Genomic DNA, 20,251 nt, shown 5'->3' with positions numbered 1-20,251 from the left:
TCCTTTGCTCGTCACATCGTATGTTCGTTATATTTTTCCCATAACTTTTTTCACGCGCATTTTTCCTACAAATACAAATACCATACAAATGCTATGCATTCCGCTTGTAAATGTGTATCAATACATGATTTGTTTTGTGTATATATGTGTATATCCGGTTCCGCGAAAATCCTTTGATTTCGGTAATTATAGTCTTTGTTTTCTATCTTTAGATGAAGTAAATTGCGTTAGGCCAAACTTTGTGTAGTAACAAATTCTGCATGTAGTTCAAAGGGGGGCTTTTTATTTTAGGCATATTTGCAGTTTGAAATGAAAATTTAGCAGACATAATAAGTCGATCAATCCGGTCAATTAAATCACTCCCACATTTCTGTAATGAACTTTTTAGCTTCCACTAGATGCCACCAGTAGTTAGAAACAATCAATACAATTGAAGTAATAAATTATTCAAATCTTGTCGCTCCTATTTTTAAACTAAATGCGGACGTTGCATACCCATTTCTGTTAACCAGCTCTAAACAAACCCTAAGCGAGACGACCAATGCCAAAGTAATTTTAGGTTACAATGAGAGCAAGTGGTTCCGGCTCAGCTGTGGTTGAAATCGTTCGAGAGAGTACGAATTTTCTGTCTATCAACAGACCGACAGCTATCGTTGGTAGTTCGCATTACTATTCCTCCTTCGCCATTCCGGCATTCAACACTATCACGCATAAATTATGCAATTCAGGGTAAAGAAAAGAAGCGATAGCACTTGATGGAGTACTTCTGCTGCTGCACGAACCTGCAATCAAATTTGAAGCGAACATTCAAAGGCTTCACAGCGAGGCTTGAGATGTCAACAAAACGACTTCACTTTTTGTTACAACAGAAGCCACTTACTCTATGGCCAGGGCAATATTGCAACAGAAAGTGAGCAGCGAACGATACAAGAGCAACTTAACCCTTTTTACTCGTCTGAGATAAGCACGACGATCACGAGACTGTTGATTCATACGGAATCATCGTCGTTACGGATTAAACAAACAACACTGTCACGAATTCAACTAGTTATTGTTTTGTTTGACAAATGCACACCAAACGCTGGAAACATAAATACATAGTAAAAACACCAAAACACCAACCACTGTTTCTGAACATTTTTTTCTGACCAGTTCGCGCCTAAGGATTCAACATATTGTACGTATTCTGTATGATATCTTCAATCCTACATAACCACGTCACACCACCTTCTATTGTTCTCTACACTACGTTCGTGGTAGATGTGATTAAATGTTTTTAACTTTCATAATCAATACCATACATGCAGCTTGCCGGATCTTCTGCAGCGCAAATTAAAAAAAATCAACAAACCACTTTTAATTTAATTTTATTCCTTCCAATTTTCCACTACAAACAACATAATGTTTCCTTTACTATTATTGCACACCTCCACAAACTATACTGCCAAAACAATAGTACAATCATCGCGTAATAAATGACAATATAGACAAAAGCACCTAATAAATGAAAGTATTGATTGTATTCGTTCTCTCTATCGGGTTTTATAATCGTTTCACTTCGTTCTAATTTGCGCGGCAAGTTTTTTTTGTTTTGTTCGCTACATACAACATGTATGTATATGTGTTAATGTAAAAATGTATTTGTTTGGCTAAATTTCGTTACAGTTTGCTTCACTAACTAAGTGTATAAATAATAAATTATCGCGGATAAGGCCTCACAGTGCAAGAAACGATGTTTTGTTGTAAGCGTGTGTTTTTTTTTTTGTTTTTGGCGTTATGTTTGTTAAATTTGCTATTTGCTCACTACGCATCGAAACAAAACGCTTGTAATTTTCTTGGCAGCATTATGTTGTTTTTGTTTTGTTCGAAGATAATAGTAAAAATTAGCATATTTGTATATAAACCCAGTTTGCACCATGACTGAAATTGGCCGTCATTGTGTGGACAACACACAAACATTACAAGCAAAACACAAAGAAAAACGCCTGCTTCCTCTGTTGCTTTCAGTTGCTCCATCAACGTTTCCGCTTCCTGAAAACGTGAAGAGTAACCGGTTGAACGAACCCCAGGGAAGAGAAACTTTGAGGATTGATTGGTCGCCAAAAACAAGACCAAAACGTACCAACACACATTGGGGAAAAGAAAGGTCAAGCAATAACCAAAAGATGATACACAAAGTGTACATGCGTGAACAAACTCTCGGGTGAATGTCAGAGTTGACGGGTCGGTCTAACGGATAAGCAATATTTGAGGCGTCCTTCCACTGAGGGCAGTGGACAAGAAAGTAAATAGGGAGAAAGATTAACAATCAAGCTAGTAGTTTAGCCGTCACATACACACACACAAACAATAACGCGAATCACTATACGGCCTGCTGGTATTCTTGGTCCGGAAGCTAACAATACCTAATTCTAGTCCACCCGCCGCTTGGACGGTGGGACCAGATGAAGTGGCAAAGCAGTGGGCAGCTCATTGCCGTCCATTTTGACGTTGATTAAATGCATTGCCAAAGCAAACTCTTCGATGTCCAGGAAGCCATCCTGATCGTAATCCGAGAGCTTCCAAATCTTACTCAGGACGTTGTTTGGTAGCTTCGATTTGATCAGCTCCGACTTGGCCGCTGCAGATGGCGGATGGGGTAAAGGACGTTCAGCAAGGTAAGTACCGGCAGTTTATCACAGTAAAGCACCATCAAGAACAGCGGCGAATCAGTTCCAAAAACAGACATTAATGTTCGCGTACCAGAAGAAAAGAAAGGCAGAAATCAGAAATCATTAGTAAATGCTATTCTCGATCCATCCATCGTCTGATTAATCGATTCACAGACTAACACACACAAGGAAAAACAATTTCGCACAGGTTCTGATTGAGATTGGAGACGAACTAAGCTGACAAAGATATTTAACCTGGCTGAAGATGATAATGATACTTACCGGCACCGGAAATTTTTCCATCAACCGGTCCAAGCGACTCAAAGATAGGATCCGTTCGGGCACGATCACGATTGCATATCCAATCGACCTCACCATACCCGGCATCGATTCCTTCGCCCTTCCGGTATCCGAATGGTGAAACGACATCTTCCACACCGTCGAAAGCGCCTCCTAAACGTCATGCCGTGTTCGAAGAAAGTTATATCACGACACAGATTGTCGGGCAATGACGAGAGAAAAGGTAGAGAGAGAGAGAGAGAGAGAAAACACATATACATTTAGAAGATCCGAAAATCAAACACATCTAGCACTAACAAACGCGGAAATGGAAAACGGAGATGTTGTTCAACTTTCAGCATTTTCAAATTTAACATATTTCTATATTGTTGAATGCTACCTCTAACAATTGTCACTCGTTTTCTATATTCTCACTTATTGCCTAGACGAAGCAACGCATCTCCCAGGCACCACACCACCATACCCTTGAACATTTCGAGCACATTTTAACACTGAAACATGACAATATACCAAACTATTGGACAAACTGTTCCCATAAACGATGACAAACAAGCTTTAAACCACCAGAAGGACAAGACCAGCCTAACAAATGATTTGATTGTACCGATGATAATGATAAGATGTGTTTTGTTCTTTTACATAATCCCAACCACCAATCCACATAGCACAAGCACCATTATAAGTGAACAATAAAATGGACACAGCAAATGAAAGCACTTTACTTTAGGCAAAACTGCATGTAAGTCCCACAAATGGCAGAAGATTTACGATTCCAATTTAGTGTAATAGAAACCCCCTGTTTTTCGTAGTACTACTGTACGTATAGTAAACAATATAAAAATTATATAATAAGCTGAATAAAAACAACAGTAAAACAATAATAATAACACAAATATTTTGATAAAGATAAAAATATAGTAAACATTTTTATGTCGATATACATGTGCAGATATTTTTATTTTTTAAGCAAACGCACATGAATGAAACCGTAAAACTGGCACAATATATTACAGAACATTTAAGCGAGTAGAATGGAGTTCAGTGAATATTACATTAGTGGAGAGAAAAAAATCATTCGAACCTTTCAGTAGAAGATGGTCCAAAAAGTTGGTTTCCATTGCCGTCCCGTTGCTTTGTCCTAGAAGCCAACGTATTTAAAAGATGGATTTTAAGTAACACTATCGCTAATGAAGAGAAATGGAAATGATGATAACAGAAAAAGAACTATTCTTCTGTTACGTACATCGATTCTTTTTCAATCTTCTGAATTTGAAATTCCCTTTCTTCTACATTCCTTAACATTGACTAAGCAGTATGACACAGAAGAGATGCATGTTTAGATGTTCTTATTAGTTCCTAAAATATGAACATCTATCAGCAAGCCAGTTCGATTTCACTTGCCATATCCTTCAGTGTGCCCGTGCTCTAAAGATACTAAGGTTTGTCACATAACAGAAGGTTTGTAATAACAAATTAGATAAACGGAAAATGTATATGACATAATTTTGGCGTACTGGAATACCATATGACCTCAAGACAACGGGAACATGTGCAGAACACACCGAACGCAGAACCATGCATCGCCTCAAATTTTAAAATGCACATTTTGACAAATGTTTGAACTTTTTTTTGTACGTAACACTGTTGTGTCGTTGGGACAATCAGTTTTAAACTCGTCTAATTCGAGAAGGAAAAAATCAGCATATTCGGATATAAAAGAAATTATTTTAAAATCTTTGACTTAAAGATCTTTATAGTATTATATTTGTCATACAGATTAAACTAATACGTAATAATCATTTTTTTAGTAAGTAAGTAGGTAAGTAACACTACACTAATCATAAACACAAAAAGGAGGAGATTGGCATCCAACATTTGAAATGCATATGAACTTTTCGTTATACATACATATACATAAATTTGGCTAATTAATTGAGTTATTTAAAGATTTTATTATTCAAAAGCACAAACTATTTAATGCAACTCAAAATTTGCTAGATTTTCCGTTATAATTTCGAAAACAATCTACAATTATACGTACGACTGAACGTATCAGCACACTTAATCAAGAACGCCAAAGAAAATACTTAGGTTCAGATAAAACCTGAGTAAGTATTATATAAAATTTAGCATTTAGCCTTGTTAAAAGTTTATGAAAGATCGTAATTTCGAAATTTTACAACCACCCATTTGATTATCTTCTCATTTCCAAATAATTAACATTCCGTGTTAATACTGTTGACGACCAAATAGCTAATTTCGAACCAAATATCAACATAAGTTTACGGCCTCATAATTAAAGTAAATTAGCGATAAGGATGAAATTGTGTCTATCAAAGGTAATGTTGATAATAAAGGAAAGATTAATAAATAAACGCCGAGGACCGTAATCATAGCATTTGAAACGATTGAGAATGGAAATAGTATCCTCTGTCTTGTTCTGTTTTCTATGGTACAGTAAACCGATAAGATATTAAAACATATTTTTTCTTCCATGATACTTTCCATCGACTGTTGCATAACAATGACATACATAAAGTGTTAATTATCTTGTAATATATTTATGAGAGTGTAAGCATGAAAATCACATTCGAAATACGATTAAGTATAAATAAATCAAACGGCGACTTTCTTCGGCATTTGCTAGTCTTAGGCTGGTGCAAATAAATTCAGAGAGACAATGTCGTGCGTGCGACGATTCTAAAAGTAGCTCAATTTTGATAACACAGCTACTAGTCACGCGCAAAAATTCTCAACTTCATCCGGAACAGTCAAATTATGCATCTTGTTTTCAAGCTAGATTAATGCCAAACTTAAAAAAATTAAGCTAAAGGGTCCATCAATTGCATAACGCTTAAATAACTAATTTAAGACCTCCTCCCCCGCTATTGTAACAAACTGTAACGTTGAAAGAAAACACCCCACAAACATTTTGTAAATGATTGTGCTTGCCCCCATAAAATTCGATTTTGTACAATAATATATACTTAATGTACAAATCGTATTTTTTTGTGAGTCATCCCTTTTTTAACTTTATTGTGCAAAAGTCACATTTTCATAATTGAAACGAGATTTTTACTTTTACATTATTAAAAGTGGCCCCATATAGAAAAGAAATTCAAAAAAAAATTGATAACCGGATCCTCAGTGTCGTTTGCAATGTTCTTACATCACAATCATCAGAAAAGTAATCAATCCATCTATCTTCCTGGTTCCTCCATAAATATGTCAACCTTTTTCAGAGTTGTTTTTTTCTATTGCTTTAGTATTGCATCATCATACATTTGGCTGTTCTATTTAACATAATATGTGATGCTTAATAAATTATATGCACCTCTTATAAATTACAAACAAAAACGATACTGTTACCTTCCCTACTCTCTATCAACGTTACGTAATTAATGGATAACGCCTACTAAACTTATTATAACTTATTTTGTCTATGTTTATAAACAAAAATAGATAGGCTGAATTGAATAAATGAGCAACTTCAATCAACGCGATGTGTGATTTATCATATCATCGAAAACCTGCACGACATTGTGGCACTCTACATATATTAGCAGGGTAAGTAGGATCATCCTATATGAAATTCGTAACTACTATTTAGTGTTGATAATTTAGTGTTAATAATTTTGTGTAAAATTTTTATTTAATTTCACTTAACTCTCGCATTCACCATTTCAAAGATCTACAAGCCTAAGAAATGTTGTCAATTTCGCAGATTCCTTCTGTTGATGATATGTTCTAATGGAAAACCACCGACAACAGGGCACAATTTTTACAAGGCAGACCTTCTATAAAAGAATCGAAAGAAGCGAAACGTTTTCCTACATCACACGCGTGATATCTCTGCTGTTAATGTCGTATTAGTGGTTTCTACTTGATTCATGCAAAATAGCTTGGCACGGTTCGACGAGTAGAGAGGAAAATGCCCCAAAACGTAACACCACAGCCATGAAGGTTTGCTTAAACGTGTGGCGTGCAATGAATAAGACACCCATTACCTAACGAGGGACAAAGATCCCACTCCATCCATTACCATTGGCACTCTTCTATAAGATTCTTCTTTGCGTACGCGCACGAGATACGCATGGAAAAGAAGCCTTTGCGAAAATTACCAATCAATCACGTGCGTGCAGCGTTCCACCAGTAACAGAACAGTCACGCCGTTGTGTTTCTCCCAAGACCTTTAGAGCTACGCATCGTTCCTGTCTAGGCGTCGAACGGTTTGATTTTTATTGCAAAAGAATGTTCTCAAGAGAATGACAAAAAAACGAACGAAATTGCTCTTGTCGGTTTCAGGTACTTTTGGAACATAAGAACATACACTGATGTTCATTATCTTTTTTTTTATTTCATTGTACTATGTATGTTCAATTAATCGTGTAAAACCTGTTCTATTCGCTTTTAAAATAAAACCAAGCGTTCCGCAAACGATGGTATCAACTGCAAGACTCCTGTTCTATATGGTACTTTTATATTTTCGAATTAAAGTTGATTTCAAATTGCATTGGTCATTTTGAATTGATTAGAAATCACGAATTTATTTCAACCAATTCTACAGAAGAAGGAACGTTTCTGACACATTCTTTAATTTTTGTTAGCTAGTCACATCGAATATCCTTGTATCCCGGAACACAGAATAATAGATTAATGAATCGACTAATGAAAACAGAAAAAAGTTTAATGTAATATGTTATGTAACAACACACAGAATGCAGCAAAATCCAATTCATTCAACAATCAAATCAACAGACATAATTTTATTCAACACAACAAAAAAATCCAATGAAAACTTAAACCTTCATCTACTGTTTTTATAGTACAATTTAAAAAATGGCCAAGGCTCTATACTTAGTTACAGTTAAGTTAGAAAGCTAATTAAATGAACCCAATTTGTTTGTAAAACTTTTGAGCAAAGCGTTTCCAATCACATTTGACACAAGTTTGGTTGAACGGTCACGTATTACGATGTTTCGTAATTCCATGGCATCATGCGGGTGTCCAAAAACTTGAATATTAAACTTTTACATTCATTTTCTACTCCTTTCATATCGATAATCACCAAATGCAGGTACATAGTAGACCCGAAGCACACGATACCTGGTATATAAGGATTCAGATAAAAATGGTTTTCTAAATACAAAAGATAAATTATAATTATCAAGTTAAATCGATATTTAACCAAATTTGGAAAACCATTATCAAAAGCAAAAAAGTGCAGTTTTCTATTTTAATCTAAAATAATAATTGATGATAGAAGAATGACAATGAACAGACATAGACTGTAATCAAAAATCTGATAACAGAAAATTCATACAAGCCCACTTCGGTGAATACTTCAACGTCAAGATTCCCGCTGAGCAACAAAAGCGGGCAGAAAACACGACAAACAGATCATCACAGTGCGAAACTAACGACTCTACTATGTCCCCACTATTACTGAAGAAGGACAGACAGATGGACAGACAGACAGACGCCACCATGCTACCAGAAGAGCTTCAAAAACACATTCACACATCACAAGACAACTGAGCAATGGACACGTACAGTTCGTCCTGCAGTAAACAACACGAGAATGCATCCTTTAACCCCAACTGGGTCAGGTCATCGTGTGTGGGCGCACTGGCAAATACAATCTCTAGGAACACACGGAGCAAAGGCAAAAGCTTCCTGCAGGAATGAATGAGGTTAGATTTTTTTTACAATAAAAGCAAAATAAAATAACTATAAAAGGTGCGGACGGTGAGCATGCAGTCAACAGCATGCCCGCAATGTACCGCTGTGAAATGAACACCGACTGGCAGCAGATACAGAAGCTAACGGCTAAAACAATATTCGCACGGTACTGACTGCTCGGTACGACAAAAATGTTTTCTTAGTACGGCCTCTACTCAGCAGAGATCTGTTTGCTTTAGCTAGACACGCCCGAATTCGGACCATCGCGGACAATGCTAGAAGATTCATTGGACGGTCAAACTTCATCAGCATGCAAACAGCATATCCACCTACCGGGCAGCTTTTGTGGCGACCGTTGGTGTGCTGCTGGTGTGGGGGGCAGCCTAGCAGACTCGTTGATGGGGAAAATTGAAAAATTACCCCCCTGCCGATGACGGCCGTAGTGTACTACAGCTTTTGTCAGCTTTTGAGGTTTCCCGAAATTTGGCTTTCTACTCTTTGTTGGCCTTGGCCGCACCTACGCAGCACCGAGATGAACTTCCTTCTCCGGTGGGATTCGCGGCTGGAAAAGTTGCCACCCCAGTGCGAAAAATGGAGCCTGAATAAGTGAAGGTACGAACGAAATGATGGGTGTAACGAGGCCGGGTAAAGTAATGATATATTATGAGAAAAGGTAATGTACACATACACCGGCACTGGCACACTGTGCTGAATAATTAATACCGCAAAACCTGTCCTCCATTTTCCAAGACAATCGCAGAGAAGATGATGCAAAACGTATCACTGGTAACTGGCTGATGGCAGTCCCATTTAAATATCCCCTATCCTCCTCATTACCATTAATTCTGGCCATAGTCGCGATGACAATCCCTCCTCATTTCCCTGTGCCACTACCCACAGCAGAATCCGGCAGACATTTCCGGATCCGGGGGCCATTGCGCTAATGTGGAGTGTTTATGTAATTTAAGACAAACACTCTCCGTGATACCTCGCCTTCGCCTGTTGCCAGAGTAAAGAAAGCAGAGGCAACAACAATCCAGCTAAAAGAAAAAAAAACAAAACAGACCAAGACCAACGAGAGCAAAATATGCGCTGGAAGCAATTTACTTTATTGGAGTATGCACCCAAATAAGGGAATCATACCATGGATGACAGTTTTACACTACCGAGCGGGAAGAGACATATTATGCACGAACATGCGGCATCCGACCTCGAACGTAGCAGTACATGTGTTGAGGATATCATGCCTTGCTGTTACAGGTTTTGGGACAAAAAAATATTCTTTCTTATGCATTTTTTGTGTGCACTTCAAATATGCTGCTTTTAGAAAAATAACTTCCTGTCGAACAAAACTAAACAATATGCTCAATATACCTTCCTTTCATTATACCAGTCATTGCAACTAAATGTTGCCCGTGCTGCCGTATTTTTTTTATTTAATTTATAAAGTTGTACATGGCTTTTTAATGTGTGAGTTCCATAAATTGTCACACCTCGCAACTACGGGTCGCTTAGAAATGTGCTTAATGTTCTTCTTCTTCTATACCGTCGTAACGCCCTACGCGGACATGCCGGCCTATACAGGCTTTCGAGACTTAATTCATTACCACGTAGCCGGATAGTCAATTCTAGGCTTGAACCCATGACGGGCATGTTATTAAGTCATTCTAGTTGACGACTGTACCACGGGACCGCCCCGTGCATAATGTATAAAAGTTAAATATCACCATGCCAATTTTCAAAACTACAATAAAGTCTTTATGTTTTTATGCATTATCAGATATTAACGTAATTAAATTGGATCAGGTTAAAAAATAATGAATACTGTCATAGGTATATTCTTGCAATTCTTGCAATGTAAACAAATGACCAAACACATGGTCCGATAAATTGCCAGTACCTTGGTACAGTATTTATCATGCACGACTTAGAAATATGCCCGTCACAGGTTCTAGCCCAGGATGGACCCGACTATCCAATAGTCAACTTAAAAAAAACCCAAATACAGGCGTCAAAATAAATCACCGTAGAAAATTTTGAACAACGAATCTATCGAATCATTTCTATGCTTTCTTTTTATTCATTGTTGTGTATTCTTCTTCTTCTTTGGCTCAACAACCGATGTCGGTCAAGGCCTGCCTGTACCCACTTGTGGGCTTGGCTTTCAGTGACTAATTGATTCCCCCCATAGCAGGATAGTCAGTCCTACGTATGGCGGCGCGGTCTATTTGGGGATTGAACCCATGACGGGCATGTTGTTAAGTCGTACGAGTTGACGTATTGCCGGTTGTGTATTACTTTGTATTATTCTAACTTTTGTTGAAGTTTAGTTTTGCAACAAATTAAACACCACGCGCTTATTCATAATCGCCAAGTGGGATTTACACCATGCTTTCAGGAACTTAACATTATCAAAATCCCTGGAGCATTATAAAACCTCTCGGTGAAACATGCCATGACGATCCCTAGCCAATAATAGCAGCAGTGGAAGTAAAGTTCGATTATTATATTTACTCGTGGGTTCCTTTTTCCTAATCAAGCATTCGCTTTACTGTTTTATTTGTTCATGCACAGACCGATTCCTTTCCCATTAGAAATGTGTAACGGCTAAATTTACGGGTCGCTTGATATGTCCCGACCGGCAGGACTCGGCGTTAGGCCCGGGTACGAACTTAGCCATTATTTTCTGTCACTCTGCAGCATACAAATCAAACGCCTTACGGTTCGCATCCGAGCAGTACAAAAAAGTTTCGACAATTGTAAAAGGTACGATAAACGGAATGAACAAAAAAGGCATCCCCGTCAGCATATCCATCCAATAACCTACCATTTTGACAAAACCCCGTCTCCCGGGGTTTACTTCCCGCTTTCGTGACAACAAACACGATAAGATATCATAACGACGGTTGACATTGGTTTGTAGGGACCCTTGAATAGGGCAAACAGAAACATACAGACACAAAAGAAAACAAAATAAAATATAAAGATTTCCTAGTAAGGTTAACGGCGGCCGCAGTGAAGTAAAACCAAAAATATTAAAGTTAAAGTGTAGATTTAAAAAGAAATTTGCTACCGAGGAGGAGAATAACGTACGTGCCAGTGCTACATTTCAGGATGGGAAAACGTTAGTGGGAACTAAGCTGACGAGAATATATACCACCATACAACATCTGACACACGTACTGTGAATCTAACAGGGACGGATATACATTCATTTATTTATTTATTTATTCGTTTATTCACGGAGCACTAGCCATATTTTGTTGACTCTAACGCAAAATTTCAATCCGCCAGGATGGGGATCTTGAGGATTGTTATAATTACACTTATACATACTTGTACATTATTTACACTTACATATTCTTGTTAAGGTTTATAACATATTAACACATGCTAAATTTAGTTAATTCCGCATACATTGCATGCAGATATTAAGTAATAATAAGTGAACAAAATCATACAGCTGTTTATGTAAAACACAATTCGCATCTGCTGTCCAAGTTGCGATCATACTCACGGTTAATAAACTACCACAACCTGCACCAACAATTTGATAAAGCTATTTCAAGTTTTTTTTTCGCTCCAAAAGCAGCCCTCTTCAATGGCACCCTGAATCGTGTACGCGTGCACCAGAATCCATCGTTATTTTTTATATCCATTCTTCTAGCTTCTTGCCCTTTATCACAGCAACTGAGACACTTGACACAAGCACCATTAAAGCGCCACGCATGATCCCTATGATGTCGTTGAATGCTGACGATTTGGGATAGACAGTAAAAGCAAAATCCACTCGATTGGCATTATACCACGCTGCCTCTACCGAGTGAATGTTTTTGTTTGGTTTTCTGTGATTTCCCAGATTGTTGTGTAAATCCCTTTTGTTACAGTAATAGGATAAACATAAACTATAACTCGACTGCACTATTGTTTATGTTGGAATGGATGTAACAAAATTTAACAAAAAAAAAGCTATTTGGCAACTCTAACTTAAGGTTGAGAACATTAACTAACGGGATACTGTACTTAATGATAAATAATCAAAGTTAGTTATAAACTCGCACGACTAAACAACATGGCCGCCGTGTGTACAAGCATCGCATGGAACATCCCCCGTATTCATTCAATTCATCCTAAATAACGAACGATCTACGTTCAACGTTCATCGATTCTTTATAAATCATAATGCACAGAGTTGATCACCAAAATAACGAACGTTATAGTACGCCAGAACGTTAATTTCCTCCATACAAATATGAACGTGAACCGTATGACCAGGACGTTCACGAAAAGAACGACCTATCCGTTGAAATAAAGAACGTCCTAGTACGCTAGGTCGTTCGTTCCCGCCATACAAAAATTAACGTGAATCGTAATACCAGGACCATGTAATGAACGTCCTACCCGTCGAAATGAAGAACGTCCTAGTACGACAGATCGTTCATTTTTCCCATAGAAATATGAACGTGAACCGTATGACCAGGACATTCACGAAAAGAACAAACTATCCGTTGAAATAAAGAACGTCCTAGTACGCTAGGTCGTTCATTCCCGCCATACAAATATGAATGTTAACCGTAATACCAGTACGTTCATGAAAAGAACGTCCTACCAATCGTAATAAGGATCTTCCTGGTGTGCCTAATAATTTTCAAGATGCAAAACAATTTACAATTTGCAAAACAATAAAACAATTTACCATATTTTCTTCAACTGAAATGAACGAATGAATCGCGATTCACGTGCAGTTCATCTGAATGAAAGAACTAGTATGTACACGTTCATGGAAATGAACCGAATTGCCCAAGCCTAATTTTTAGATGAACAAGTGGCAAATGAGTTTGACATATCTGTTTAATAAGACTCAAATACCTGTATGGGCCGGCAAGACCGTGTAGATCGTTACGCCACATAGAAAAAAGAAGAATCAACATGAGTATACAAAACATCCGTGAATAAATAAACGAACATCAATAATATGATGAGCACAACGAAATTCAAACGTTCATTAAGTAGGATTAGTTCAAATGAAAAGAAAGAAAAAAATAAATCAAAAGGTGATTAAAATTGTTTCTTGTGAAGGCAAGTAATTCCTGTAACCTAGTAGAGTTTAAAGTTTTGAACCGTGAATAGTTAACTTAAATAACTTATCCAGCGCTACAATCGCTTTGCGGTCTTGCCCTGTCTCAGGAGTGTCCGAAACCGCTCACGGTCTCGCGCCTTCTTTAGCCAATCCTTAATGGCCTCCATGCCATCTTGCCTTTTCAATTTGGGCCTATTTGGGTCTGTTCTTGTACACGGCCTAAACATATTTTAAAGACTTGGTCGTCCGTTTCCATGCGTATTACATGGCCAACCTACCGGAGCCTTGATGCTCCGTTATATTGGCTCTTCTATTGTCCTACCAAACATACGGGGCAAAAAATCCTTCTGAGCATCTTCCTTTAGAATGATTAAAATAAAGAATTTTGCATAAACGCTTTAACAATTTTACAATTATTCGATCTATTCGATTCGAATAACACCAGAGTAAGCTTCATTAACGAAGGTGCGTATGATGTGCAACATTTCAAAGAAAACTAAGCGTGACTAACAACGATTTTAAAACCAAAGTGCATGATTCACTTCCACATTGTTATCGATACTATATGACGTATATACCGGTTACGGGTATACTTGTTTGTAAGCCCAATCAATTGATTCTGCAATACTCTTCAAGGTACTCTAGCTTCCACTACATGACGCTTCACCTCATGTTTACTTCCTCCATTAATCATCTCGAATCAACATCAACTCAAATATCGCGTTTATCAGCGACTCAAATACGTTTACAGTGTGAGATGCTTTTATTGAATATGGTGCTTTTAGTTACTAAATTAATCTAATTAAGGCAAGAATTAAGACAGAGCTAAGACAGAGTTAAGACAGAGATTCATATTATTTTAATGGGTCATGGGAGAAATCAATAAATTTTACTTTAGGTATTGTAGAAATAGAATACTTTGTATCATAAATAAAGAACCTCGTTCCTTAGGGACCGACTGTACATGTTTTGTGTGACACGCATGCTGATGAGAATGAAAAATGACACATTTTGGGGTTTACCTATTGCATAGTAGAAATAAAGGCTAATGCAGAAAATGTTCAGAAGAATAATACATTTGATATATCATTTTTGTCATAGCTAGCCACTATACTAAAAATAACACTAAAACTCCGATAATACTATCCACGATTTTATTAAGCAAACCGTCGATGTTAATTCTACCAAGTGCCACAGCGGGAGAGGCAACTTTGCATGGGGTGTTTTGCACCGCTGGTATTCGGATAAGTCATTTTGTACACGCTTTTTGAAATATCAACTTTGTTAACACATTTCAAAGCCAGAATGTTGCGAGTTTCTTCGTCGTCGTCTCTTTTTCTTTGGTACAACACCGTTGTCGGTCAAGGCCTGCATGTACCACTAGTGGGATTGGCTTGGAAATCACCTATTAATTATCCATAGCCGGATTGCTACAGGCAGTACAGTACAGTAAGGCGACTCAGTCAATTCGGAGCTAGAACCTACGTGTTGTTAAGTCGTACGAGTTCACGGCTGTACTACGAGACAAGTTTATCACGAGACGAGTATCACGAATAAAACTCTTACTCCGCGGACACTCAAAAAGCAAGTATGAAGGGCAGTAAATATAACATATCGAAATGAAAACCCAATGACTACCACGGACGTTTTGGCATAAGAAAGGTTAGCAATGGAACAATTCCTATCTGGACCTGCAGTCGCTTGCTTGCTAGTTTTTGTTTCTTTTTGAAACTCCTAATGGTTACGATTTGGTCCAGTCCCATTATAGAGTCGTCAACTCCCATGCCCGTCAAGGGTAGTAGAAATGCATTATACGAACAAAGCAAAGTTGTAGATCACAACGTGCATAGATGTGCATTCTAGCAACAGTGCACTATTAAATAAATCCGAAGGGCAGGAGCAGAGCTCAATCTAGAGTTCTTGGAGCAATTATTATCAATAAAAATAAATAATGTTAACAAAATAGATAAAATGATAAAAAGAACACAACTGCTCCCGCTTCACATTAATACAATGAATACTTTTGACGATGCACGCAACTATTGAATGCTAGTTGCTGATATTTCTTATCGGCCTTATGAATATCAATAAAACAAGACATCATGCACTGGATAATATGCGACTGAGTGTTACTAGTATTTTATTAGTATATAAAGAAATACAAATAGTAATTTCTATCATTTTCCAGACTTTTGTTATTAGACTTTTTTTAAAAAAACCTTATATATCAGAAAAATCAGTGTTCTGTACTTATTCAATATGTATATGATTCAATATGTAAAACACTAAAAAGCATTAAATACTAATAGCCACAAACAATGTTTTAGATAATCCAGATAATAAAAAAAGATAATGAATTAAAGATAAAGATAATAAACAAACACTCCAACACTGCATCAGTCATGTTCTACTAGATATAAAAACATCAACTACATATGAAATGTTGAGACAATATAGGTTCAATTGTTGAAGGCGGTATGCACAGATGGACCTTGCGCTCACCGAGCAATTTATGATAAACTGCTAACGAATGTGCGCCACTTTCGAGTGTTGTCCATGGGCTCGCGAAATTCTTCTTTGCTCTCTTGTCAGCCTTTAGCAATGATCAAGAAGTGCCAGGTCCTACTTCCATGCATCAATGATAAATCACCAGTGCAGTTAACCATGAACAAGCCAGAGAGCTAGCAGTATAGCGGAATGGAGGCGGATGATCTAAGTATTGCTCTGTTTCGACTTATGTATCCACTGCATTCCGGAGTTGAACGGAATTGCAAATGGAGCAAAACATAACAAGTGGTGGTGGTACGGTCATCGTGGAAAATACTAACCAATAAATAAGTCCAACCATGCACGATGTCGCACAGCTGCCCTACAATGCTAATTGTGGCCCAACGATCTTGCCAGCGGCATATATGCTAGTATGAAATTAACATCATCGCTCTAATCGTCTACGATAGACCGCTCGTAGCATCACCGAGGGGTAACTAGAAGAAGGAAGTTAACACAGTTGCTGCCACGATAATGTCATAAAAGAGCAATTCGATCGACAAACATTTGAAGTGTGTAATACCCATGAAGTAAAAAAGCAGCGACAATAATAAAATAAGAACAGAATAATGTATCAGAAGTAGAATCAAACAATACATCAATGCTCGTTTATCTGGTTATCGGTAAAGCCAAACAAGTCAGTCTAATGGTGATGTGCTGTCGGTAGTGCATAACCAACCCTTTGCTAGAAAATTTTAACACGAAATACAATGACATGTAAGAAGAATGATGGCTACTGGAAATAGATCTACTACTCATAAACAAGTTAAGTCATATAATGTCTTCAAGTGGATTTGTCCCTCAAGTGCAGTCCATGGAAAATGGAATGAAGCAAATGCTATGAAACATAGAACTGATACTCTACATATATGTCTACCATTTACCTACTCTTTAGCTGATATGGACTTCGGGCACAAATGAAAAAGCGGACGACACCGTTGTAGATTATTTGAAATGAATAAATTGTAACAGCTATGGCTTGGACCGGTTCTACATTTACTGACTCGATATGGCAAAATGGCGAAATGGCCAGTTAGTTGAGTAATAATGTAAACATTCACGCATAAAGTAGGTTAAGTTTTAACGAGTGCTTGCTACACTGTGCAACTTTATCAGTGTAGAACGACACATTGGCCTCGCAGCTCGACAAAGGGTTAATATGTTGTCTACTATCAAAAGTGTTCGTGTCCTGGCAACCATGTGTTGCAAGCAACAAACCAAATCTGTGTTGCCTCAAACAGACCAGCTAAAGATTAGATAAAACGGAACGAACTTCGTCATACTGTGGGTTCGCGTACAACGCCCATCCATAACGTCAAGTGGATTGCGTAACTACGCTGCGTTTCTGAAACTTATGTATAAGCGATTGAAAGTACCAACCTTTAACAAGCGGTTCCGAAACCAACTGCATCTCTTCCTGCGGAATCATGCTCATAAGACGGGCAATGTCCACGGCAAGCATACGGTCCACGACCTCGATAAGTGGCATTTTTAGCGAATGGAACTTGGTAAAGTCCTGATTGGCGAGTACTTCTTGCATTTTCTTGATATCAGGCAAATCTCCAATCGAAACCTGATGCTCCCGGCAGACGCGATCGTAGATAGTGCCGAGATTTTTTATCAGCTCCTTTTTCTTACTATCCTTGCCGAAAATTTGAGGCATTTCTTTCCGAAGCTCTGAAATGAGGTAGGCGTGGACCTTTGCTAGTCGAGCACGTTTGATAAGATCGTTCAGTTTACGCAATGCCGCATTTCGCGGCAGCGATTGCAAATCGCGGAAAAGATCTTGCTCCTCATCCTCGAACAGTCGCCGGTTGACGTCGTACCGCAGTGGCTGGTCCCAGAAGGAGCCAATGTAGACTCTTGCCACCTCGGGCGTTTGCAGTACCTTGCCGAGAGACCACATTAGAGCGCCGTACACGCGCATCAGCTGTTGATGATCGATCATGTCCGCCTTGTTTAGCACGATCCGTATCTTATCGTCATGTCCTCGCAGTGCTTCGATTGATCGCCTAAATTCATCCGAAATGTCCAGCTTGTGGGCATCGAAGAGCAGGATAATACGATCTACGCGTTCCGCAAACCATTCCAACACTCCAGTGAAATCGTAACCTCGGTCCACGCGCTGCTTTTCACCAGACAGAATACCGGGCGTGTCCACGATTGAAATGGCTCGTAGTACGGGGGACGGTACGTGGGAACACTGGAAACGGTTGAGGAAAGCGTTGCCATACTTTTCTAGCGGCCGGAACTGTTTCTTCGGATCGACAACAAGCGCATTTCCCGGTATCATGCCCTCCTTGTCATCGTACATGACAGCTATGAAACGGTCAGTTGTTGGTTCCGGTCCGATCCTAATGCCCGGAAAATCACGTTCCAATAGATACCGGATGAAGGTGGTTTTACCAGTCGAATACTGGCCAACCAGCAGGATCATCGGTTTCGCATCGAAATCCGAATCCTCCAGCTTCGGCGAGTGAAAGTCATGGAAGTTGTAATGCTCCTCCAGCGGTAACAATTTACTGCGATAAATTTTTTTCAGCTCTCCTAAAACATTTTCCACCACCTCCTCCGTTTTCGTTTCTCTTTTCAACCAACTGAACATGTTGCTTGGTGTAAGCGGAAAACTCAGTTATTCCTGTGAGTCACTTTCTACCGTGATAAAAATGCACTATGACTCATTCAGCAGTTCGCAGATCGGTGAATTATTTGATGAACTTTACATACACTTGTGACCGGTTGAGTACGATAATGTACGTATGCGCTGTTCCTAACGTGTTTCTTTACAAAATCATACAGAAATGCGATTTCACTTCGGGAATAATTATAGCAATGAGTAATGAGGCGCTGGCGAGACGTATGCCTTATCTACGAAATAGGCGTATTAAACTTCTGAAAGGAACTAACGAAAGCTAAATCAATTGAACGAAAGATACTAATCGAGCCTTTATCTAACGAAGGCACTATAAAACACTGCAAGAATTCGTACGATCAAAACGGTAAACTTGGAGCCGAGGTGTAAGCAATTTGCAGTTTGGCTACGGAAAAAAGAAATCCAGACACATCACATTTGTCAAGTTTCGAAACAAGAAGGAGAAGAAGAAACGAAACACAAATGTCAGAAAAGACAATTGTTCGCCACAGACCAAGGTGGTTAAAGAAAAATCCGAAAAAATTACCCCATATAGCGACCGCTGTGTTGCAGCAAGGTGTATGTATTTACTAGGTGATTTTTGCCGATTTTGCCGGGCCTAGCTATCATTCGCAATTATATACAGGTATTCCCCGATATACGCTATTAATGCGGACCCCGGTGGCAATCGCGTATCTCGAATAATAGCGTAAGTCGAATGTCGCGTAAGTTCGAGCTTTTCGGTCAAATAATAGCTATTTTTCGTATGATTTTGCCTGAAGTGGAAGGTTCAAGCCACTAAATTAGTAATTTGATCCGATTTCAACTGAAGATTTCAATTTTATTCCTTTTGAAATGGTTTTTAATGGTTTTTAAAGGAAATTTATTTTGCAATTGACATTCGATGTGTCAAATTAGTACATTTTGCTCAAAGAACTGTGAAATTTAAAACATGTATCGGAGGAATACCTCCCTAATAGCCAGCTCGAACTCCATAGCTGATTTGGGGAAAATGATGATTTAACGAAAAATCGTCCCGATACTTTTCTTCCGGTATTCTAATCTCACTTGCTTCAGTGCTGGTGGTGTCCATTGGAGTTTAGTATTTAAACAATCGTATCGCCGTTCTAGTTCTAGCGATGCATAACTACAATGCAAAACAGCACAACAGTACAGAGGGAATGAGAAAGCTCTCAAAGCGTGGAAGCTCCACTGGTTGGGCATCCCACCAACAGATGGAGCCACTAGCTTTTTGCTATTTTTAAAATGCATGAGTCGTTTGCCGTCTGCTAAACGAAGTCTTTTTATATTCTGTTTAGGTTGTGAGCTTGTGCCGTTCAGAACCCGTTTAGAAATCGT

General features: G+C 38.4%; 1 protein-coding gene across 2 annotated transcripts; it reads right to left on the bottom strand.

The window, feature by feature from the left end:
• LOC120904732 (EH domain-containing protein 3) lies at positions 1-19,346 on the bottom strand. 2 transcript variants are annotated; one of them, XM_040314984.1, is made up of 4 exons: positions 17,641-19,346; positions 4,033-4,089; positions 2,934-3,104; positions 1-2,620 (listed from the first exon to the last, which is right to left on the bottom strand). In XM_040314984.1, exons 1-4 carry the CDS (start codon positions 18,863-18,865, stop codon positions 2,412-2,414), a joined length of 1,662 nt encoding a protein of 553 aa, XP_040170918.1. In that variant the 5' UTR covers positions 18,866-19,346; the 3' UTR covers positions 1-2,411. The 2 variants fall into 2 exon arrangements, with proteins under 2 accessions (XP_040170918.1, XP_040170928.1); XM_040314994.1 differs by lacking the exon at positions 4,033-4,089 and having other exon boundaries at positions 17,641-18,865.
• Between the last annotated feature and the right edge of the window lie 905 nt (positions 19,347-20,251).

The sequence above is a fragment of the Anopheles arabiensis genome, chromosome 2 (assembly GCF_016920715.1).
Source record: "Anopheles arabiensis isolate DONGOLA chromosome 2, AaraD3, whole genome shotgun sequence".
Classification (NCBI taxonomy): Eukaryota; Metazoa; Arthropoda; class Insecta; order Diptera; family Culicidae; genus Anopheles; species Anopheles arabiensis.
This window is presented reverse-complemented; position numbering and strand designations above follow the sequence as displayed.

Excerpts from the sequence above, each read along its gene's own strand:
- LOC120904732 (XM_040314984.1), bottom strand. The coding sequence starts at position 18,865 with ATGTTCAGTTGGTTGAAAAGAGAAACGAAAACGGAGGAGGTGGTGGAA. Across the intron at positions 3,105-4,032 it reads GGACCATCTTCTACTGAAAG|GAGGCGCTTTCGACGGTGTG; the intron begins GTTCGAATGATT and ends CATGACGTTTAG. Across the intron at positions 2,621-2,933 it reads TGGAAAAATTTCCGGTGCCG|CGGCCAAGTCGGAGCTGATC; the intron begins GTAAGTATCATT and ends CGCCATCTGCAG.